The sequence below is a fragment of the Carassius carassius genome, chromosome 14, assembly GCF_963082965.1.
Source record: "Carassius carassius chromosome 14, fCarCar2.1, whole genome shotgun sequence".
Classification (NCBI taxonomy): Eukaryota; Metazoa; Chordata; class Actinopteri; order Cypriniformes; family Cyprinidae; genus Carassius; species Carassius carassius.
The window spans coordinates 18,167,856-18,192,400 of record NC_081768.1 but is presented as its reverse complement, the minus strand read 5'-3'; the positions used below and the strand labels follow the sequence as shown (position 1 = coordinate 18,192,400).

The 24,545-nt window shown below is 35.7% G+C and overlaps 3 protein-coding genes across 3 annotated transcripts; 1 reads left to right on the top strand and 2 right to left on the bottom strand.

The window, feature by feature from the left end:
• Window positions 1-201: 201 nt before the first annotated feature.
• On the bottom strand, window positions 202-3,627 carry sfxn4 (sideroflexin 4). The gene is made up of 14 exons (XM_059566492.1): window positions 3,427-3,627; window positions 3,255-3,320; window positions 2,983-3,045; window positions 2,871-2,897; window positions 2,464-2,518; window positions 2,309-2,334; window positions 2,133-2,186; window positions 2,003-2,065; window positions 1,830-1,898; window positions 1,364-1,454; window positions 1,103-1,218; window positions 935-1,020; window positions 742-859; window positions 202-605 (listed from the first exon to the last, which is right to left on the bottom strand). The coding sequence occupies exons 1-14, from the start codon at window positions 3,463-3,465 to the stop codon at window positions 528-530; spliced, it is 951 nt and encodes a 316-aa protein (XP_059422475.1). The 5' UTR covers window positions 3,466-3,627; the 3' UTR covers window positions 202-527.
• Window positions 3,628-4,552: 925 nt separating this feature from the next.
• On the top strand, window positions 4,553-6,958 carry prdx3 (peroxiredoxin 3). The gene is made up of 7 exons (XM_059566487.1): window positions 4,553-4,663; window positions 5,204-5,321; window positions 5,406-5,547; window positions 5,662-5,797; window positions 6,004-6,107; window positions 6,227-6,392; window positions 6,718-6,958. Exons 1-7 carry the CDS (start codon window positions 4,559-4,561, stop codon window positions 6,766-6,768), a joined length of 822 nt encoding a protein of 273 aa, XP_059422470.1. The 5' UTR covers window positions 4,553-4,558; the 3' UTR covers window positions 6,769-6,958.
• A 1,489-nt stretch (window positions 6,959-8,447) lies between these two features.
• Window positions 8,448-24,185, bottom strand: tm9sf3 (transmembrane 9 superfamily member 3). Its single transcript, XM_059566486.1, has 15 exons — window positions 23,927-24,185; window positions 19,360-19,555; window positions 19,054-19,176; window positions 16,437-16,597; window positions 16,142-16,219; window positions 15,891-16,022; window positions 14,878-15,044; window positions 14,626-14,720; window positions 13,552-13,682; window positions 13,124-13,263; window positions 12,828-12,896; window positions 12,587-12,733; window positions 12,324-12,407; window positions 9,199-9,275; window positions 8,448-9,067 (listed from the first exon to the last, which is right to left on the bottom strand). The coding sequence occupies exons 1-15, from the start codon at window positions 24,017-24,019 to the stop codon at window positions 9,000-9,002; spliced, it is 1,761 nt and encodes a 586-aa protein (XP_059422469.1). The 5' UTR covers window positions 24,020-24,185; the 3' UTR covers window positions 8,448-8,999.
• Window positions 24,186-24,545: the final 360 nt, after the last annotated feature.

Here is a 24,545-nt window from a genome sequence, read left to right as displayed (position 1 = left end):
CCCCTTGTTATCAAGGGCTAGCCGTTGTGCCAAAACAGATCATAGAAGATATTTTGATCATCTGTGTGCAATATATCTTGAAAAGAGGATGCTCAAACTGATTTCTTAAAAACGGTCTTCAACCTTTACACAGAGTCATACAATGCTGTTTCCTCAAATAGTTTGTTAAATATATATATAACCATTAAATGTGTATAAAAATGTGTAAAATGAATTTTATTGACACTAACAGACGGTGTTATTAGCATGATTTGGTTCAATTCGCTTCAGTGCAGTTTAAAACTTTTCAGACTGAAATGCAGCTATTAAATGAATATGAATTCAGAACCATACAGTTGTACTTCCTTCCAATATTAGTAAAGCATTGATTATTAATTAAAAAACCCTTTCGAGAAAATACTGCATGCTTTTAAAACTTAAAGTAACCACCTTTTTGAAATGTTGTTGAAATGCACTGGACTTTAATATAATGTGTTTTCGGTGTCAATAAAAGTCATCGTCAAGTAGTAAAGTTGGTAATGGCAACATTACAGTCCTCTGTGGTAAAACAGTTCCTCGTTACTGTCAAGTGACTGAAACTCCTCTTCTAGACTTTCCTTCTTTATCTGCAAATAAAACATAGGTTAAATCGAAATGCTTATCTGCTGGTGATGGATAATGTGATTTCTGATAAATGCATTTCTGAAATTAAAATACGTATGTACAAGTATGACAACCTGGTTTGTTATGAATGTGTGTTACCTTGCCAAACTGTGGGAAAAGACTGAAGGACACAGGAATCATCAGGCCAAAAATAATGGCAGTACTGATGTGGCGAACAGGAGCGATTATCATCGGGTTCCTTTGGACAAACTTCGCCCTGAAACATTGACAGCAGATTTCACATCATCAAATCTTTTAGATAAAATGGAAAGCAAACTGTTTTGACTTGTACCTTTTAAGGAGAGCCAGCAGTAAAGTGGGAACAGCTGCAGTGGTGCCAAAGAGAGCTGCTCTTGAAAGGGCCGTTTCCTTTATGGCCTGTGACCAACACAAAGAATACATATTGAAACAGTTTAAAGATAAGCAGCTTTGGTGGCACAAGGTTTTACTGCAGTCTCACCTTAGATCCAGCTGCCATCGAGACTCCAATGGCATTTCCGTTAGAATCAAACACTCGTATTCCATTATCGGCCTCTTCACTTCTCACCACCACTACACTGAATGCAGCTAGACAGGCTAGAAAACCACATGTTTGGTTCGAAACATTTTAAATACCTTAAGGGCACACTATAGCCTGGAATATGTGTAAAATGGAGCAGTCAGTATGAACAGACTCTACTGTAGGTGTGTATTATGTGCATTTTTTTTCTGGTGTTCTTACCTGAGAGAGGAATAGGTAACAATGATCTAGAGAAGGTCTCAGCCACAGCACCGAAGAGTCTAAAACGCTTGAGTATAATCTGAGGAAGAGCCTGAAAAGAGAGCATATTAAGATTTAATTTAATTGATTGTAGTATTTCCCAGCAAAACATTAATTAGATTTGATTGCATTATGAAAATTAACGGTAACTGTAATTTGGAGAAAATTTCTGTTACGTGTATTATCTTGCATTATTATTTTTAATACACATCTGAATGGTCCTAAATTAGGATTGAATTTCTTTACGATTAACAATCACATTCTTTTTATGTTGGAGGTGTAAAATGACCCGGGCATGAACTTTGAATCTTGACAGGTTTCATGAGATTCTCACACCTGTTGAACAGTAGGTACACCGAACATAAAATCATCAGATGAAAACGTTTATTGACTGAGAAGCCAGTGCGGTGACAAAAATCTCTCTCACCCCTGCAAATGTTGAGTAGGCTACTGTTCCAACAATAAGAATGGACTGCTTCATTGACGTTTTGTTATCCTAAACAAAATAAAAAGTGGAATAAGTGTGCTTAAAATAGTCTGCCAAGTTACACTAAGATTGTTAATTTATGTCATTTAAATTTAAACAAAACTACTGTTTACCTTAGTCGCTGTTGCATTTCTGTTAGCATGGTTGAATCCTGCACAGTACGTCTGAAGCAAAAACTACAGCAGAAATTGTTAGTTGATAAGAAAAGACATAAATTAAGAAATAAATACAGACTGTACTTACTTGCCAGAACAATGCAGGTTTGATGCCTTTGTGGGGTATTAAACTTGCAACAACCTGTAGACATAAAAATAGAGGGGATCTTTCATTTCAGATTCTAAATGTACATTTTCAACTCTCAACGTGTTACTTTACATTGTAAAGCAAATTCTCAGGACGTTTTGAATTGTAGAACTCACCAAGGGAGCAGATATGGGTAGAAAAACTGAAAAAAAAAAAAGAAGCAGATGTGTCATTAGATGGCCAAAATAACATTTTCAGTTCAGATAAATACATAGGTGAAAGAATACTTCAACTGCATTAATGACACAAACTTTCAAGTTTGTTACAGTACCTTGAGAACGAAACACTGGTGAGATTAGACCTCCAGTATCAGGATGGACAGATGACTAAAGGAGTTTAACAATATTAATGACAAAAATGTATGAAATGTTTAAAACATATTAATTATATAATTTAGGGCAAAATCAAACTGCCATGACTCCCACCTTTAACCAACATGTCAATGATCTGAATCTATTTGTATTTATATGATTAAAATTACAATATTATAATGTATTTGTTAGACAATGGAAGAAGCAGTAAAACACAGGTGAACACCTGAACACAGTGAACAAAGTAATCTAAAATATTTTTTTGTTTTAGCTCTGTAGACTTTTTTGTCCCATGTCCAAAGAATCAGTGATATCTACACATTGTTTGTCATGCTCACTTGAAAAATGTAGATTCATAAAAACTTACAAGAGACAGTAACCAGGCATTAGCAACCTAGAAAGAGAAATAAAGGAAGACAAACTAGAATGCAAAGTTATGTGAACACACAAATAAATACTAAACATATTAAGAAGCCTACTTTTTCCTTTGTTTGTGTATGTCCTTCATTCTGAAGAAGTGCCCGGGCCTGCTCAATTTCAGCCTAAAGAAAACAATATTGGGTCTTTTGTTGCCATTTATTAATGAAAACTTTTATAAGCAAGGAGCACATATCACAGTGCGTTTCATCCTTTATAATGCACGTGATACAGTTAATACAGGCTTTGCATGAGAAGGCTGTACTGGGGTGATTCATTATGATATTAATGTTCATAATTTGATGATGGAGCGATGCATGATGCAGAAACGCACCTGTGATGACAACACAGAAATGGGGTCGAGGATTTTGAACCAGAGACGCAGCCTGCTTAGAAAAGACTTCAAAATTGTGGATATAATCATTAATTTGTCGCTGATATCATTTTCATGCAGACTAATTCATTAAAGCATGATTTTTACTGAGTACGCAAAGACACACAAGTACCTGTCCATTGCTTTGCCAGTACTGTAAGTTGGGGTCCATTTTTGCTTTTTAACGAAGGCTCTTCAATCATAACCAATTCATTTTTGTTGCTTACAAAAATATTAACTTGTGTAGGTCACGCCGATGAGACAAGCTTGAGCTATGCTGCGACGCTTCCGCGTGTCACGTGCTCAGACGTCATCCAGTTACATTCTAGCATGATCAGAGCGAGCACTTTGTTCACTGACACTAACGTATTAATAGAAAACGAAAAAAGGCCGTGTTTATATTCGACCCAAATTTACTTTTAAATCAATCCATAGCATTTCTTTTAACATGTAAAAATTATCAGTGCTGTATGTTGCACATTACATTGTTATGTTTCAAATATGCATAGAAATATGAAATATAGCCCTGCTTTGTGAATCGAATATCAGTTAGGAGAATCAAAAAAGAATTATTTGCTTAGAATGTTAATTAACCCTATAAATCCTACTGTATCAGATTTGATACATGCATTTCTAAGGACTTTAAATAAATGTTCAACATTTAATTGTGTGTTTATTATGCAATCGTGTGTGTGCGTGTGCGTGTGCGTGTGCGTGTGTGTGTGTGTGTGTGTGTGTGTGAATGTCAAGTTTTAATTCTATGTTTTGTTTTTATTTATTATATTATTTAAAAGTCCATGCTACGTGTACATGTACTGTTAACCTAACTGAGACTTGTTATAGCATTTATATTTCATTGTTCTTTTTGTTGTTTTTGATTGCTTCCACTGTCCTCATTTGTAAGTCGCTTTGGAGAAAAGCGTCTGCTAAATGAATAAATGGAAATGTAATGTAAATGAAAATCAACATGATCAAACCTTGTCTGTTGCACACAATCTATTACATGACTTCTGCCCGTTGATTGACAGTTAAAATACCTAGGATAATTCTAAAAATGTCCACTTTTTTGTTTCATCTTATATTTTGTCCCATGTTTATTCCTCCTCGAGTGAGCTCCATATTCTCACTATTTCAAATGAGCCATAAAACCCTGATGTGTCAAGTATGATGATAAAAATAAATAAATAAAACATGCAAAATTGTGTGTGTGTGTGTGTGTGTGTGTGTGTGTGTGTGTGTGTGTGTGTGTGTGTGTTGCGCAATTAATGCAAAATAAGTGCGCAGCTTTGATGCTCAAGGTATTTTTTGCGCATTGCATTAAGCACATTGGCAAGATGGCGGCCACCTTCGGGAGACTTCTCGGGACTTCTGTAAGTCTCATTTAGCTGAAACGATAGTAACACTTTTGCTGTGAACGATTATTAAGAGGAATAAGTGTTGATTTGTATTTCGGTGCAAATGTAATTTAGTTTGATTCTGTTAGTCATCGTTTAGTTAGCAGATACGTTTTACGGTGTTTAACCTTTAAACTGATTACATAACGTCAGCTATCAAATAACTACCTATTACCAGTGCATAAACTATTGTTAAGCGTAGCTATATTGTGTAAACATTTCTTTTTTTAATTATTAAATTATAATAAGTAAATGATGAACAGTTTGATGTATTTTAATCTAACATGAAAAGTAGTCAGTTTTTATTAGATAAATGTATATAAAACATTTGTGCATCGCTTTAAAAGCACTCATGCGTACAGCATTCGTGCAATGTGCCTCTTATTCAGCGAGCCTTTGTAGTTTGAAATGTTTTACAGTGTACATGTGGTGTATGGGCATGGTGTTGTCTGTTGAACTGTGATAACAAACTTGTGTAACGACTCTTTTTATACATGTCCCTCCTTTTCACAACAGGCAGGAAGAGCTGCAGTTAATGGACTGAAAGCCTTGGTCACTCACAATGGAGCAGCAGTGATCAGGGCTCCAAAACCCCTTGCGTGCATTGCTGCACAAAAAGCTTGCTTCTCAATCAGTAAGTCTTAAAAAGTAATGCATTTGTGCATTTAATTAAATCTGATATCTTTACTAATCCATTATGTGTGTTTGTTAATATCAGGCTCTGCTAGATGGGCCCCGGCGGTCACTCAGCCAGCCCCTCACTTCAAAGGCACTGCTGTTCTCAACGGAGAGTTCAAGGAGATAAGTCTAGAAGATTTCAAGGGCAAATACCTGGTCCTTTTCTTTTACCCACTAGATTTGTAAGCATACGTTATTATTATTTTTTTATCATTTTCTTATATATTTAATTGTCAATTATTTACTGCTTAATTACTTATTTTTTTAATGCTTCTTAATTTCTTCCTGCTTGGCAGCACATTCGTTTGCCCTACAGAGATCATCGCTTTCAGTGACAAGGCCAATGAGTTTCGTGATATAAACTGTAATGTAATTGGTGTGTCCGTGGACTCTCACTTCACCCACCTGGCTTGGACCAACACCCCAAGAAAGGTTTATACTTTACTTTGAAAAGGCCATGTACAAATTGCAGCTAAACAAAGTTAAAATGCACATTACAGTTTAAACGCATGACATGCTAAACATTCAACACATTTTCAGTTCTCCAAATAGGATCAGGTTATTATGAAACTAGCAACAGAAATGTCCAATTCATAGGAAATCTTAAGCTCACAGACTAAACTCTGGTTTATCTGTAGACTGGAGGATTAGGGAAAATCCACATTCCCCTGTTGGCTGACCTCACAAAGCAAGTGTCCCGGGACTATGGGGTCCTGCTGGAGGGTGCTGGAATTGCTTTAAGGTAACATGAAGTTGCAGTACTTTTACAAACAAGCTCCTATGTTTTCATGCATTGTTAGACTGAATAATTTGCTTTTGAGGAGGAATGTATGCATCACTAAATGATGTTTCACGTTATAGGGGTCTTTTCATTATTGATCCTAATGGAGTGATCCGACACATGAGTGTAAATGACTTGCCGGTTGGACGCTCTGTTGAGGAAACCCTCCGTCTTGTCAAGGCCTTTCAGTTTGTGGAGACCCACGGTGAAGTCTGTCCTGCCAGCTGGACCCCAAAGTCACCCACAGTGAGTATTTACTGTTTTTACAAGTAGTATAAACCTGTGTGTGCACTCTTTATGAAATGTAAGGGCCCAATCGACTTCCATTCATATGTATGTGAATGCGGCAAACTGGAAACATAAATCCAGATCATGTAAATTTTTTGCTGTGCATTCTTTGTCCTTAGACATTTAGCATTCACGCAGCTTTAGTTGTTGTGAATTGGTAGTATTTGACCAGCGGTGAACTTAGTAACACTGTCATGGCCATAGATGTGGGGAATGTAAGGGTTTGGGTGGATGTTTTGGCTTTGCATTTATGTAATTGCCTTTTCGTATTTCTTTTTTTTAGATTAAGCCGACTCCAGACGGCTCAAAGGAATACTTTGAGAAGGTGAACTGAAAACTCAAAACTACTGGTACTGACAGGTCACGCTGATCTTAGCACTAAAATAAAGCCCATAATCCATATCCAAAATAAAGAATTATTTATAGACTTCATGTATCAGTATGTTGGCATTCATTAGAGAGCAGAATCTGTTTTGATTTATGTATTTGTTATGCTGTCCAAATAAAAATTGCAGTGTCATGGATTTGTCTCTTTGCCATAGCAGATGCTTTCATTTCTAAGTGCTTCACTCTTTGAATCAAACAAAGAATGTTTGACATTTTGAGTAAAGATTGAGAGGTAAATTAATTTGTAAGCACTGCAGCTTAAAAATGTGCTCTTTGTACCAAAGAGGTTGAAGTAAGTTTGAGGACCTAACGGTAAGTTCTCTGCTGAAAGATACAATGGTGTAGACTAGAGACTGATTCTTAAACAAGACTGTCATCATATTGTCATCGTTATTTTGACAAACACACGTAATATGTTAAAGACAGATGAAGCTGCCATCACACCATTTGTTTATTCTACTGAAAAGTGCAATCAATTACATACTGATTTGTGTGTAATTCTTGTAGTTCCCATCCAGTACTCAGCTGTCATTGGGCAGAAATTTTAATTCTGACAACTTTTCCTTCATATATAGACAATGCCTACATAACCTCAAAAACAATGTTTATTTCTTTTTTCTTCTCCTTTTTTACAGCAAGTTAATATTGTGTTTAAAATGTCTCTTTAGACTTCACATGGAACATGACATGAAGAACCAGAAATAAACATTTTTAAACTGGGAGGAATGAGGTTTAGAAAAAGGCTTTGCCACTTCTCAAACTTTTTTTTTTTTAGTTACATACTGTATTTACATAAAGGAACATAAGAAAAATAAGAACAACAGCTTGGTCTAAGTGCGTCTCAACTTAGTAACCATGAAAACATCTAGTAAAGTGTACAATAACTTCACTTTGTACAGTATTTCTGCAGAGATTTCGCACGTGTGCCTAAATTGTGTGACATTCACAATTTTGGTTTAGATCATGGATACAAAAATAAGCACGAGAGAGACGGCTGTCAAAGACAATGAGTAGCCTTTCAACTCTTTAAATAAACCAAAAGTAAAATTCAAAAAAGCTGATGAAAAGTCCTCTATGAGCAGCACAAAGTCAATGAAGCACTTCTTTTTGAGACCATTCTACAATATGCTAATGAACAAGGGTAGTGATGGGGGTCACCTAAAGTGTAATGATTCTAAAAAACAAACAGAATCGGATCATATGATTTGGTGAAAAATTCATGCAATATCAGGCAAGCTGTAACTGTTCCACCAAGCCCACCCCAACCTTAAAAAAAAAACTAATGAAAAACCTTTAACTGACGGTCTAAAAAAAAAGAAAAGAAAATACACCCTTTAATAAATCTGTACAACCAAAATACATTTGGGATCTACATCTACAGTTACATTATTAAGGTTATATACATGGCCACCCCCTACATATATTATCTTTACAAGCAGACTTCATTCAAACCCAAACGACAACATAAGACTGAACTGGAAAAAGAAATATCACATCACACAACCCATTAAAAACAATCTGCCACCAAACCATCATTTCAGATCATCAGTCTCACTAGGATCTGCTGCGGATAGCGTACTCTATCTGATGTGCCAAGCTCCATCCTGCGGATCTGAGCTACAGGTATTTTGGAATTTTAAGCCACATTATGCTTTTGGTGTCGTTCATAAGCATGTAAAACAATACTACAACAATGGCATTGTTTGACTCTGTAATATAAAACAGACAAGCAAGAGGATGGATGTAAACCCCACTCTCTAATATTCACATATAATAGAACAAAGGCTCTCCATACACTTTGGCCTCTTCACTGAAGAGAGCTAGACTATTCCATCAATAAAGATCTGTTCAATGGTTTTAGGTGGGAGTTATAAGAAATAGGAGCAACGCTGTGGTGTACTTTCTTTTCCCTTTTATCTGCCTGCATTTCATCCGTAGGGAAAAACGAAAAGCAGATAAAAGAAACAAAAAAAGAATAATAAAAAAAAAAAGTCCTGTTTATTTCACCTTTCATTTTATCTTTGTGTACGCTTCATGCCACCACTTTTAATTCATTGAGAATGGAAAACTAGATTTTGTACAAGATACCACAATCTCTTCTTGCAAAATAAATGGAGACTTTGTGCCCGCTTCGATCGGGAGAAGTGTCTGCTGATCCGCAGCGTCACTGCAGAGTGTCTAGTCGATTTTCACATTTGTGTAGATCTTCCTCACAAAGGCACTTGTTCCCATGTAACCCACGGCTCCTAAAAACAAAGAGATAAAAACAAAACGATAGTCAAAATGTGTCAATCCCTTTCCCAGATGGCAACATTTATTACTTAAGAGGAGAATCAATCACAGTACTACAGAAGTGATTTTGTTTTCTTGTACTCACCACACATGATTCCCAGAGCAGTACTGAACACAGCCATGTAGCCGAAGTAGAACGATGTCTGAAATAAGCCGTACATCCTGGGGGGAAAAAAATGAGTACAGGCTAATTATTGGTATCAGATCCTACATCTACACAAAGAAAATGATGAACAACTTCTACTTTTCAAAGTACTTTCACAATATATTGTAAGATTTTCCTTGAACCTTGAAGATGTTCCCCAAACTTAAGACCAAATGGGCAAGAACCCCTGTGGTGACCCCAATGCATAAATCCCCAGCCTTATCAGGAATCAGGAAGGATGCTAATGCATTCCTTTGGCCCAGGATCACCAAAAACCTTAAACCAGGGAACTTTGTCTTCCAAAACCAATGGACTGAAATTTAACCCACTTGTGGTTAGGGCTGCAACAAATTATTATTTTGATAGTCGATTAATCTAACGATTATTGAAACGATTAATCGACTAATCGTCGATTATTTAAGTGGATAATCAATAGAATTTGATCGATTATTTAGCTCTTGCAATTAGTTAAAATACTGTTTTACATAGCAAATAAATAAAAGATAGTCTGATCGCTTCAGCTTTGGGAAATAATATTATGTAATTATAATTATTGTAGTTAATTTAGACAAATAAATATATTTGACACAAAATGAAATGACAGAGAAACCTTCTTATTTACCATTTAATTACAATATGAAAATGGATATAATATGGATAAGAAACAAAATAAAGTTAAGTGATGTTTTATTTTTGGATAAACCATTTTATTCACAATATACACTACCACTCAAACATTTTTGAACAGTAACATTGTTTTTAAAGAAGTCTTCTGCCCATCAAGCCTGAATGTATTTGATCCAAAGTACAGCAACAACAGTGACATTTTGAAAGATTTTTTACTACTTAAAACAACTGTTTTTTTATTTGAATATATTTTAAAATGTAATTTATTCCTGTGATTTCAAGGCTGAATTTTTAGCATCATTACTCCAGACATCATTCTAATATACTGATTTGGTGCTCCAAAAAACATAATTATCATTATCATTATTGAAACAGCTGAGTATAATTTTTTCAGATGTCTTTGATGAATAGAAAGTTCAGAAGATCTGCATTTATCTGAAATATAAACCTTTTGTAACATTATAAATGTCTTTGTCGATGTAAAGCATCTTTGCTAAATAGAAGTATGAATTTCTACAATAACCCTTTTTGAATGGTATTTCATATAATTTTACAAAAGCTTTTTCAGATAAATTCTGATCGCTGGATCTTTATTCATCAAAGAATCCTGAAAAAAAATGTACTCAACTGTTTTGAATATTGATAATAACAATAATAATAATTAAATGTTTCTTGAGCAGCAAATCATCATTAGTATTTCTGAAGATCATGTGACACTGACGACTGGAGAAAATTCAGCTTTGATCACAAGAATAAATTACATTTTAAAATGTATTCAAAGAGAAAGCAGTTATTTTAAATCGTAAATAAAATATTGCACAATATTGCTGCTTTTGCTGTATTTTGGATCAAATAAATGCAGGCTTGGTGAGCAGAAGAGACTTCTTAAAAAAAACTAAAAAAATAAACATTAAAAATCTTATCATTACCTTTCAAAAACGTTTGACTGGTAGAGTAATCTCTCTTAAAATACCTTACTTGTTTATGATAATCCAAACAGTCCTGAGCTAGATTAAGCTTTGATCTCTGCAAACCAAACTATCACATTAATCAAATATTTAATAATCATGTTTAATACCGTAAAGCTGCTTGATTTAAGGTATTGCATGAAAATACTATAGACGTGACTTGAATGCTTTACTGAGCTCGTGCAAATATCCACATCTGTGTAATAATATGGATTTTTAATTGCTGCTTTCACACTGCTGTGATTGTTTTTTTTTGTTGTTGTTTATTTCGTTATTGAGAGGAAAGCGCGCGTCATATATTTTCATATCCAAACTCAATTCGGTTCGGCTCGGGTGCGTTTCTCTCACAGTAAAAGGTTTTTCTGAACAGTGCTGAGCGCTGTGTCTCTTCTTCTCTTGAATTGCATCAAGGAGGGCTGAATTACAGTCTTGCGCCACAGCGCCACACTGGTCAAACCGCATCATTGCAGGCTCTAAATTAGATCAAATTAAATCAAACAAATACTCGACAACATAAATCTTTAGCGACATTTTTTTATTGTCGACATTGCCGATAATGTCGACTAATCGTTTCAGCCCTACTTGTGGTTTAATACAAACAACGGTCTCAAAATTGCTTCCAATAAGTTGAATTGATCTACCTCAGTTATAGGAACTAATCACCAGAAGTTGCCTCATACATGTGTATTTCCTGTATTTTGCATGCTTTATATTACTCAAGTTAATTTTGTGTGTTAAACACTTATCACGGCTAAATCCTTATTTACTTCCACCTCAACTATGGGAAGTATATGTATTTTGGTACCTACTTGATGGGTAAATGATTTCTAGAATTTTCATATAAAGTAGATGTGTGTAGGATGCACTATATTTAAACTATTAAGTTCGCTTATTAAAGCGTTTAAACTCTCAGGAGTTTGGACACACGCGATCACGTGGACATTACGCTAATTACATGCAAGAACCGGAGAACGGGGTGTAGGTCCCGGCCAAGACAATATCTGATTGGCTGTCGCACTAAGAAGGATGGGTCAGATGGACACGCTTATAACCAAATGACAGGCTTTTTGCCAAGCTTTTGCCCTGCTTGCAGTGACTATGTTTTGTGCTGACCTTTCCATCGTCCAGCATGCACTCTTCAAACCACCAAGAGCTTAAAATATTTGCATTTCACACAAGTAACTAGGAATGTGTAAAGAGTGATCCTTAAATTGAAGTATGTTCATCACACACAGATTTAGAATGTAATTCCTCTAATTTTTAAGGTATATTTTAATGCTTCATAAGATCTTTTCACCTAAAAGGAAACATTAATAGAAAATTGCAGCTTAGAATTCTGCAAAATATCTTTGTTATGGTCCATAAAAGAAAGGAAATTATATATTTTGAGTGACTGAGGGCGAGTAAATCAGTCTTTTAAATTTAGAGCATTTACATAATGACATTTGAGGAAAAGGAACTGAAACTCACTTTGTTTTGAAGAAGTAGTAGTAGAAGGAGTACATGTAAACGTAAACTGCTGTCGACGCTGCAGAGAGAAAGCTTGTCCACTGCCTAAAAAAACAATTACTGTCAGTCTCATGATGTCATCTGGTTATGCTGCATTTACCACCCTACAAGACATTTTAACGCCTCTGTGGTCTGATCCCAAGGGAGGATGGATGTGGAAGCAAAGTAAACTGCATGAGCAAAACAGCATTATAAATACAGTATGGCAAGTAAATGCTCCTTACCATCTGTAGTCCTCTGCGTTGAGAAGGAAGTAGGTACAGACGATGGTCACACAGACTGTAACAATGCACAGGATCACCAGCACCAGCATCATAAATCCATACACATAGTAAATCTTGTAGGCCCAGAAAGATGTGAAGATAAAGTACCTGAAGGAAGATGAGCAGAGTTTTTTTTTTGCTTATAGATATTCATAGTAATTATGGGTACAAATATAAATCCAGAACCAATTTACAGACTCACATCTCAATGAATATTGACCCGAATGGAAGGATGCCACCTAGACACACAATAACTGCCGGCTCCATAAACCTAACAAAGAGAAACATTTAAAAACAATGATCTAATGTCTACTGATAATTACATTTTATGCAGAAAACATTTACAATATTTACATTCAGATTACTTCGATTATATTCACATATGTAGTCACAGAAAACAAAAACAAAACAATGACACAATGATGAATATGGCATGATATCAAGACAACTGAGCATGTTTGAGACTGTTTGTGATGTGTGAATCATGAATGAGGTTACCATTTCTTCTCTGGGATGGGTCTGGGTACAGCATTGACTCTACAAGGAAAGTTGGGCTGGCCGGACAGGTTCCTGCCCAGAATGGTCCCCACCAGGTTCAGAGGTAGAATGACAAAGAAACAGATGCAGCACACTGCAACCTACTCAGACAAATTAGAAACATCATATTTTAACAGATGTAACAAGTACTTTACCAAGCAATTAATGCTATTAAGTGCTATTATGTGTAATATCAAGGGTATTAGAAACTAAATAATGATACCAGTGTGTTTACAACCAAATTCTGTGGTCCAAAATAACATTCAACTGATTATTTCTTTACTTAGCAGTTGATCGCCTATGTAAAATCAGCCTGAGATGGACTTGTACATGAATGTAAATGTAGGCATGTAGGACTACACACTGTATAAGGCAGATGAGGAACTCACCATGGTGCCGAATGGGATGGCTCTGGAGGCATGGTAGTACATAGCGATGAAGTTGATGAAGAAAGCTGTGCCACACACCATGGCAGGAATCAGAAAAGCTCCTATGAACATCTGCTTTATCCATCTCCTCCCTGTAAAAAATTATGCAAAATAGTTGAAAGAAACAAGTAGTAGTGACAAAAAAGGATGTACATAATTTCACCTTGCAATTCCTAGGACACCTTTGATAGACTATATCTAGGCCCTGGTATACTTATAGCAAAACTGAGGAATCAACTAATGTGAGACATTTATTTTTCTTTTTTAGATTTATAATTAGCATTTTATTACTTTGTTTAATTGAGATAGGACAGTAGATCAATAGAAAGCAAAGTGGTTGAGAGAGAAGGAGATAAGATTGGGAAAGGTCCACGAGCTGGGACTCGAACTCGGGACGACCAAAGTGCAACATAGCTACATGTTGACGTGCTGCCCACGAGGCCATTGGTGCTGTCTGAGATATCCTTTCTTCATTTTTTTTTCTTCTTAAATCGACCCAAAACATTTTTAGAAGTTCAAAACTGCTATCCAATGTGACGTTTGCTCCTACTGGCAAATACCATCAAACTACCATTGGTCCATGGTGATGACCCAACAGGTAGGTGTGGCTCTGGGGCTCCGCCTTCCTTGGCATTAAATCTTCTCTGTTTTATTACTTCTGGTCAGCCCGTCAAGGTTAGAGGCAAGTAAAAATGCATGAATACTCTGGAGAGCCACTTAATAGTATAAACTGAAGTTGTTTAATTCTAATTGAAAGACACACCATTTCTCATGCTTTAAATTAAACAATCAAAGAAAGTGCTATATATATATATATATATAATATATATAAATGTGATGTGACTTGAATGTCGAATTGCATATACTGTGGCCAAGATATTTGTAACTTTTTTATTTACGAAGAATGAAAAAGAACTTTGCTGCGAGTATATCTGGGCCTTAAATGCTTACATTTATAACTTATGTATAGCTAACATTTTTAAAATGATATTTGGAGCTTTCCATATTGGAACAGTTACATATCAGTTTGCATACCTCCTTGTTTTGCATAAAGACTCCCACCAAAGTAGCCGTTGACTGGCGATGTGGCTGCATAAACAAATATGGCTGTACTCAGCATGGACCCTCTCCTACAGAGGCAAGCATAAAATTCCTTTAATAAGAACTAAGGGAAATGTGTTCACTAGATGTTATCTAGGACTTTAAATGACCTGTTAAATGTCCAAATGTGTATTGTGATTAGGCTTTAAGTTTATGATTGCCCTGTAAATCATAGGTGAAACTCACTCTGTATACAAGTCCTCAATCATGGCCAAAATGATGACTATGAAGGAAACCGAGAAGATCTGACAGCCAGAGCCAATGAGGGATGAGAAGATCAGCGGATGGCTGGATGGCCTGAACACATCACCATGAACCTGCTTCCATCCGTATTCATCACCGAGATCACGATCCTGATATCGAGATAAAAGAAAAACAATGTGGGTTGAGTTGAAAAAAAAAAAAATGTAAAGAGAAATGTAGTACCTGAGAGAAAAGTAGTATTAAATCGTGGAGCTATTATCAGCGCTAAAACACATAAGTCACTGTAAACGCCTTTCCTCATGGAGCGCCTAAAAGCTAAATGAATATCGGACGCAATGACGCACTGAAATAATACAATGCGAACATTCACCCACCGGAAATGTAATTGTTTTGTTTGTTTTTGTTTTTTTGTCAGTCTGACGAATATTCTCAGCTTCGCAAAGCGAAAACTCGGGCAGTCCAATAAGATCCGAGCGTTACATCACATGACCGGAGGTGCTGCTGTTGCACAAAAGGGTGTGAATGATGGCACTGTTTGGAAAACCAGTTTAAACAAACACAGAAGAAGAGTATCCCGGAGAGATGGATGCGGAGTTCTTGTTATTGTTGGTATATGTATTTGCAGTGTAGTGTTATTTCACACATATAAAGAGTGCATGTGTCTGCTTATCCAAATCAACCTACACAGATCACAGTTAGAAGTTATTACAAGCACCCTATGATGGTTTAAAGTGGGTAAGCAAATAAATTAGTTACACAGATTTTCTAGTCTAGCTTGATGCTAATTATATCTTAGTATGTAGCCTATTCTTGTAAGCATTATAGATAGATTGTGTTAGCAATGTTCGCCAGCAATTCGCCTCGCTTTTTCACATCGCGCTCAGTGTGGAAAGGCCTTAAGGTTGTGAATAAACTAATTCATCACAGACATGCATAAATTAAAACGTGATGGGATTTGTAAGGCTCATTTAATAAAGCATTTCAAAAGTGATCACCATGTCATCCATTTCCTCTTCTTTGCTGTATCTGGCATAGTCTTTCCTTAATGTCCTCATCAGGATCATTGAAACAAGACCAACCAGGAAAATCACCATCATGAAAGAGTTAAATATTGAGAACCAGTGGATCTGTCAGGTGTAAAACCACACACACACACACACAAACATTAAATATATTCAATAATAATAATATTTAGCACATTTTAAATCCATTCTGAAAATGAAATCAAACAATATGTGGCACTTACTCTGTGTTGAAAGAAGGATGGATCAAGGTACTTGTCAAACCGATCTTCAAATTTCACATCAGATTTCTTCCACTTCACCTGTGAGGATCATCAAAACATTTAAATATTATATATATATGAGAAATATCTAAGCAAACACTGACTTCTTTCACACAATAAGCATTAGTCATACATTTTTATGGGCAAAACAGCTATGCTAAAAGTATTTTTTTTAAAGTAAAAAACAAAAAAAAAATCTAAGTGACAATTTAACTAGTATTAGCAGGTTTCTGAGGCTCAGGAAAGCTTTACTCACCGAGTATGACATGGGGATTCTTGTGTTTGGCACAAGCTTGACCTTTCCCTCGCTGGTCAGGTTAACATCCACAATTCTATTCCCATTGTGTCCAATCTCCAGCTTTTTGTAAGTCCAGAGATAATGGTCCTCACCATTCTCGTCAGCTTCACCAACAATTCCTTAAATAATCCCACAAAACAATTTTCAATAATGTCAGTAATATATTATTATTAGTTAAAGTAAACAGTAAATTAAATCCTAATAAAATTAAATTAAAACTGACATTGTTTACTGTTATTAGGGATGATTCAGTAGCATATGTTATTCTTCCATCAAATGTAATAACATTCTCTGCCTCTGAAATGACTGGAATAACCACTAACATTTTACTATCCAGTCAAACCCTGAGAGATAAGTCTGCTTTATATTATTTCCTCTAGAATATTGCGTTTCATCTGAAAAGCTTCACATTACAGACACTTCACATGACATTTCACATTGTGGTTTCAAGTAAAGAACTGATAGAGACATCTTCAAGCTTTTGAGACAAACTTATTTAGTTTAAATGCTATATTTTTTTGTCTATATTTATATCTGCTTCAAAATTATTGAAGAAACAAAACAGTCAAAGATGCATCTCAAAACATATAGCTAACTCACAAGGCAGTTAAAGTCCAATTTAATTTATTCCCATAATCAGATTTTCTTAATTCATGAGCAACTATTAGAACACTTAATAATCCTCAATAATGCTCTTTCAGTACAGTTCACTACACCAAGGAAGTTACATTTCATTAGTACTGTTGAGTAGTAATGATTTATAAAAAATCAGCATGTTTAAAATAATTTAATAAACTGATGTCCCTTTCAGGCACTGAAAGGTCCGATTCTCAGAGGATTAGGGAATCATTTTTTAACTTTACCTGAGATACAAGATCCTTTTCATAGACTGAGAAGATGGTCAGTGGATGGGAAGCTTCCAAAATATATATATATATATATATCTCAATTTTTTGGCTCTTAATGGATGTCAAAGAACTTTCTAAAGCATTTCTGTCCCAGTGTCCCCACAATGATGACTGCTAACTTTAGTCTCCCACCTGCTGATTTCACACAAGCTGTTTGATGTGACGAATAATGAGTAGGATCCAAGATGCCATTGAAAAGACAGTTTCTGGAGCACCTAGCAGTATCGAGACTTTATCTCTCAGAAGGTCTGCGGAAGTCTTTTGGGAGTGCTGCTAACATAACCATTTCCTGATATCCAAGAGGTGACACTCTGCAGCCTGATGGAGGCTTGGTTGGAGCTGGGTGAGCTGATGCCAGGACCCTCCAGAATACCATGGGTTTAAAACTAATTTGAAGGAAACCTTTGAATTCTCCAAGATCTAAACTATGAGAAAGTACATCAGTGATTCTGAATTATGTTTTGTTAGCCTCAAAGGCTTCATGGGCCTCAATCATAACATTTCATTCACTTTGTATCGCAGACACTAAAAAGTTGTTAACTTGCAGAACAGTGGCTCACATCCAGGCACCAAATGCTGGATTTTTTCTAATCTCCGCTTTCACTCAGCCTAAGGCTCATCATAGGACACAACTTCCAGCATTTTGATCACCTTCTCGCCAGCCTCAAATGTTGCATAATGGACAAATCAATACTCCTTAGATGCATTCTTGTCAAAAACCACCACAAACAGAATGTCCCAGGAGACCCTTAATACAGGCTCAGATACATACAGATGTACAGATATTGCCGATTTCTCTTCTCTGAGAAGATGAATCCCAACACCTCAAATATTAACGTGCAATGCATTCTCACCATCGACGAGGAGTACAAAGTTAACCGTACCTCAGAGAGCAGTTGGTAACTTTGTCGCTGCACATCCGCACAGAAACAATGGCCCAAACACAGATAATGTCATACGCACCACGGTTTCAATCACATTTTGGCGAAGGTCATTCATGAACAAAAACCCTAATCTAGTCTTTTTGATGGCTAAAATGATTATCATAAAACTGTTCATCATTTTTGTTGTTTGTACTAACAGATTGTAATCAAATATATCTTTTTAACCCTTCACAACTGCTCTCACAAACTTTCTCAGCTCAACGGTTGTTATTTAAATTTTTTCTGTAATTGAAATTAAACTGAAATAAAATAAAAATAATACACATATTTTTTATATATATAAAATTTGCCTTGACCAATAACTGACATAAGTTCAAGTCCAAGTACTAAAATTGCTAAAACTGAAACCAATTAATAAATAATTTAACCTATACAGAAACATAAAAAACAAAAACTACTCAAATTAAAATGTATTTGTGAGTTGGCACACTATTCACTGCTCAAACAGAAGTCCAATTTTTTCAAAGTAGCTTTCTGTCGGTCAACATGGCATATTTGTGTGAACAACTTGAACATGAGCGAAATCTGCATTGGGAAACTTGGGAACTAGGGAAATTCTTATTGAAATCACTAATGATTAATTTGTCAAGCAACGGTTAATGTGACTGCACTTTTATTCAATAACACCACATACAAAACAGAAAACCTGTAAACAAACCAGTGCCAGGTTTTTGTACACTTAGAAAAGAACAGACCTCCCACCTTGGCATCCTGGTTACTCACCCCAGATGGGAAGGTCATCTATGTACATTTGGTACCAGTAGTGGTTCTTGATGGCATAGACAAACGCATCTCTTTTAGGTTTGTCAAGTTCAATGTCACAGTATGTTGTCTGCATTACCTCCTCTGTAAAAGACAGATCGACATTGCATTCTTACAATCACCAAAAGAGCAATAATACTTACTAACCAACAAAAATAAAAACTAATTTAATTCACATAGTACAACAGTTTAATACTCGTGCCTTTGATAACCTTCATTTGAACAGGTAAACACACATACACTACACATATTAACATACAACTATACCTTTGAACGTGATGTCCAGACCGCTGAACTCCAGTTCAACCCCCTGCAGCGCCTCTCCTAATGTCTCATGATAGTGACTAATAGTTTTCTTGGTGCCCACGCAGAATGGTAGGGAGAAGTATTTATAGGTCTCCTGTCGGTTGTGATAAGGGCCCACTGTATTCATCCATAGAACCACCTCCTCTTTATCTGTGTACTGTAAAAGACAGACAGCAGTCATCAGATACCTGTTTCAAATATCAGCATCTGCTTCTTTGTGATGTAAATTCAACTCCAGGATGTCACCATTAGAAAGACCATTTGAAAAGTTTTAAAATAAACAGAAACTGGCCTGCATTTTGTTCTTGAGCAATTCTTCAAATAGAGCAAACTAGGGATATGCCGGTATCAAAGTTGCGATTAATTGCTCATGCTTTTATCACGGTAAACGGTATTATCACGATATTGAAATTTTGTTTAAAACAGTGCTCAAAATATAGTATAATATAATATAATAGGTTAAATAACTTTTTTCTAAAAACAAAAATAAATGAACATTTAAATAAAATAAAACAAAGAAAAATCTATAAAGTTAAAAGTTTTGCACAGATTAAAGTGCAAAAGAACTATAAGACCATAGGTATCACTTTACAATCTCATAAGTTAACCATTAACATTCACAATAGCTACATTTGCTACAGAAGTTATTAATCTTTGTTAAAAAAATAAAAAAGTCATAGTTCATGTTAACTCATTAAATAATACAGTTGCAACTTTATATTTTAACAACGTGTTATTAAATATTGGAATACCTAAGATTAATGATAATTTGTCATTGGCAGTTTATGTTAACCAATGAATTAACTAATGTTAAAAATGAAGCCCTGATGTAAAGTGTGAATTAACAAAAAAAAAAAAATCAAAACATTTTCAAACTATATCTATGGCACGTTGTAGTCCAGAGTCATAATACTTAAGTATTTGGCACTGTGATGAACATTATAGCAAATACACAAATCTGAATGGCTATTTAAAATTATTTAAATATGTTTCAGAAAGTAGTCCAGCTGGTTTATTTAAGGGGTTTCCAGGTTAAGGACATTTTCTGCAGTTTAGCGCCATCTGCTGTCAGAGAGTGAATGTGCTTTCATTCAACTCATCTCTCACGTGTTCCTCCATGTGCTTCTCTTATGTGCTTGTTTACATCAGAGCACACACTCTTTCAAGCAGCATACAGCAGTGTTGGGCATTTTGTACAGTTGATGGGAATAGTATTCTTAAAATGCATTCCAAATTCAGAATAATTTGTAATATAATTATTTGCGGTATTTAGAAGTGCCCACGATAACAATATTGTGCATATTCATTACCGTGATAAATCGCATTACTTAAAGGGTTAGTTTGCCCAATTTGCAAAATTATGTCATTAATAACTTACCCTCATGTTGTTCCAAACCCGTAAGACCTCCGAGTCATTATCTGGCTCGGCTCGGTGTTAATCTTCAGTTCTCTCTTCACAGCAGTTCAGTCAGTGTACTGTTTGAGTACATGAATTACTCCGGGATATTGGTTTGTTTGAACTCAGAGGGAGTGTCAGCCACATTAAACAAGTTAACAGCTTAAGTCATTTGTGGATTGTGGATTAATGCGTATTGGAGACACAAACAGTTTAAAACGATTCAGTTCGATTTGGTGAACTGGTTCAAAAAGATCCGGTTACATCGAATGATTCATTTACGAACCGGATATGACAAACTGCTTTGTTTTGAACTGTCTTACAACAGACACGGAAGAGAAGACAATGCTGAATAAAGTCATGGAGGGACTGAGAGCTCTCGGACTAAATCTAAAATATCTTAAATTGTGTTCCTAAGATAAATGGAGGTCTTACGGGTTTGGAACGACATGAGGGTGAGTTATTAATTACATAATTTTCATTTTTGGGTGAACTATCCCTTTAATGCCGACAAAAGTCTAGAGCAAACTAACAATCATCATTCCCAAATCCGCTCACACACAGAGAATGCTGTCCAGGGCTCAAGCACACCCATAAAAATTGCATCATTGCTTCAAGATGAAGTCAGCTGGCAGAAAAGAGATTTTAACAATGAGATTGTGATGCTGCCAATCCCTCAAGGAAAAAATAAATAAAATAATCAAGACTATTCTTGAAGGAAAAACTGCTTCAAAAAAGAAAACTGGTTCAACATTACACCTCATTTAAGTCTATAGATAAAATGTATGCATCCTCCAAGTGGACAGGCAAGCAAATTTTATTAGAAAAAAAAAAAAAAAAATATATATATATATATATATATATATTTTTTTTTTTTTTTTTTTGTCATAGATAATTGATTGTACTGCAATTCCTGCAATACAACAGCAGATATTTCCAGTGGAGAACACTCCATAATTAACATCAAGCTTTCAAATACAAAAGATCATCCAGTTATTTATATAAAATATAGGCTTAATGCACACAACTTTGTCTAATGATCAACAGCACAAAAATGTGTGCCTAAAATGTTGAGCCAATATGTAAACCGAGTACACTGTGTTAAGTTATCATTACTGTCAAGGGAAGATGTATAGACTACTCGCTGATAAACATATTCGAAAGCTGCTGCCAAACCAGTTTTTAGAAATTACAGACTAAAGTACACAGAACCTATGACAGATGTTTGGAAGCAATGCTTTTGTCACATTTCAGTGGTTATTGGTATCCTACTGTATGTTTAATAAGGATTCTTAATCATAATGAAGAACCCTTTCCTAAGGCAAAAGACAAGACATTAGACATAATAGGTCACCCACTAGATATTAAATGTAACTGATCTAGGGATGTAGACAATCTTCATGCAGAATAAATATTTCCTTTTTGGGGTAAATTATTCCTTTGATTCTTTGAATTAGAAGTGTAAAGAATCACAGCAAACATAGGGTGTGAACCTGAAAATCAGGTAGTGTTACACAATCCTTTTTGAATCTAAAGGATAATACAGCAGCAAACGTGACACTGGAAGCACTGGTCTAAATGAAATGAACATGAGAATATGAGGAAGAGAAGACAACTATATGTTTGTATTCATGAAACCTTAAACACCATCTCCCATGCTAAGAGGTATTCTCAATGGCATCAGTTTTTTTTTTTTAAGGAGGCCATTAAGTATCAGAAATCCCCAGATCTCTAGAGACAGCATGAGGACTATTTATGCAATAAATCATGATCACAAATTATGTGCGGTTCTGAATACTTCCAGTAATAATATAAAAGCTGTAAAAGGGGCTGCAATGAAATGGAAATGCAATCTTAGTAAATACCCATAATCAAGTAGTCTGATCTGATCATGCATCATAAAGTTGTTTAAATTCTATTCAAAAGTGAGAATGTACCTGCCAACATCCGAGATGCTGATGAATTAAGGAACAGGAAACAGGAACAGGAAAAATGCTGTCTAAGTAGGTCCTGACATAGATGATATTTGGACACACTAGGGCCCTTAAAGTCACAATGAAATAGAAGTATAAATAGATATCTTCTGTATTGTATTAAATCTGATTGTAGAAGATTATTGAAAATATCTTGGGGCAGGTTATCGAGAAGAAAAAAAAAAGTGTAGAGTGGGGTCTTGGTTCTATGTATCCATGGTTGACTGGATTTTGAGATGTGCACATTAAACTCAAATGGATAATGTTGAATGTTTGCTCCAGTTATAATATTTTGATTTAAAATTAAAAGGTCAGAAAAAAAAGATGCTCAGATGAATTGTTTACAATAACATAAAATCTAAATATGAATTGAATAATGAATTCATGATGACTTTAAAGTGGTCTCAAATCCAAAGCAAACATTGTTATCATCAGGGCTATAAAACTGTATGATGCATTTATATGTTTTACTTTTTAAAGAAAAAAAACTAGTTTATTGATTAATTGTTAGCTGCCTTATAAAAATCGGGCTGGACATTTTATGATTAAACACCATAGACCTAGGAACTGTGAAATATAGTCACCGAAATCAAATGTCATCGAGATAAAACTGTCATCCCGGCACACTGTATTTCTAAGGTAACATTATAGCGGCTTTTAACTATAAAATGTAACGTTAACCATCTTTTACAGTTCGTCCGTCATAAAAAAAAGCCTGGACCAACCGGATATGTGTCGGTCCATACGGACAAATTTTAGCTAACGACGGTTAGCCGACCCTTCAGAGTAACCTCACACATAAATAAATGAAACACACAACACACGAAACACTTTGAGAGGTTATGCCTGGAATAACATTATATTTATCATACATCAAAGAGGAGAATAAACTGATGATTGTGAGCACTTCTCTGCCATTTGCACAACATAATGTAAGCGATGGGATAACTGATGCTAAGCTAGCCACGTAGCTTCTGGTGTGATTAGCATTTCTAACACAGACACGGGACAATGAATCAGAAACCGAGTCCACGGTTTTAGATTTATTTCTGTCCTTTGCTGTAAGACATTTTGTCAGAGCAACCAGCCTAATATCTAACGTCTCTCGAGACTATACACACCGAGCACAGAGGGCTTCTCGGCCCGCGGTTTATCTTACCTTGTGGTCGTGCTCATCTGCTCGAACTGGGAGCAGTGAACTAAAAACAGTCGTCAGGACAACCACTTCAATCGTCCACCTGCCGAGCCCCATGATTTTCTAGGGAAAATTCTGCGACTGATTTGAGATGGAATCTTTTAGGGGGGCTATCCCACCTTCCTTCTTCCTGGTTCTATGACAGTGGTTGTCTTAAGAAGCACACATAAGAGCTTGTCGTAAAACTGTTCAGCGAGCGATCAGCGCGTTTTCCGCTGATTGGTGTGAAGGGATCACGTGGGTAACGTGGGCCTATCATTGGAGAGAGCGATGAGTCAACGTTGAGGAAGGAAACCCTCCGCTTCGCCACCCATGGCCACGTCATCTGAGCGCAAACAGAAGCGGTGGAAAGGCCGGCTTTTAGCAGGATGTAAAACCGCACGACTTCAGTGTTCGTTGATAGAAACTACAAATAATGAAGCAGAAGTTTATGCCCAATCAGCAAACTTTACACTTTTATTTTAAAACTATAAAAAGCATTAATTAAACGTCAATTCATTGAAGACCATTGTTATTCAAACTGCTAAAATAAGACTTTTTAAATAGCTTAAGTTAACACAAGAGTTGAGAAACCTCAGAGAGC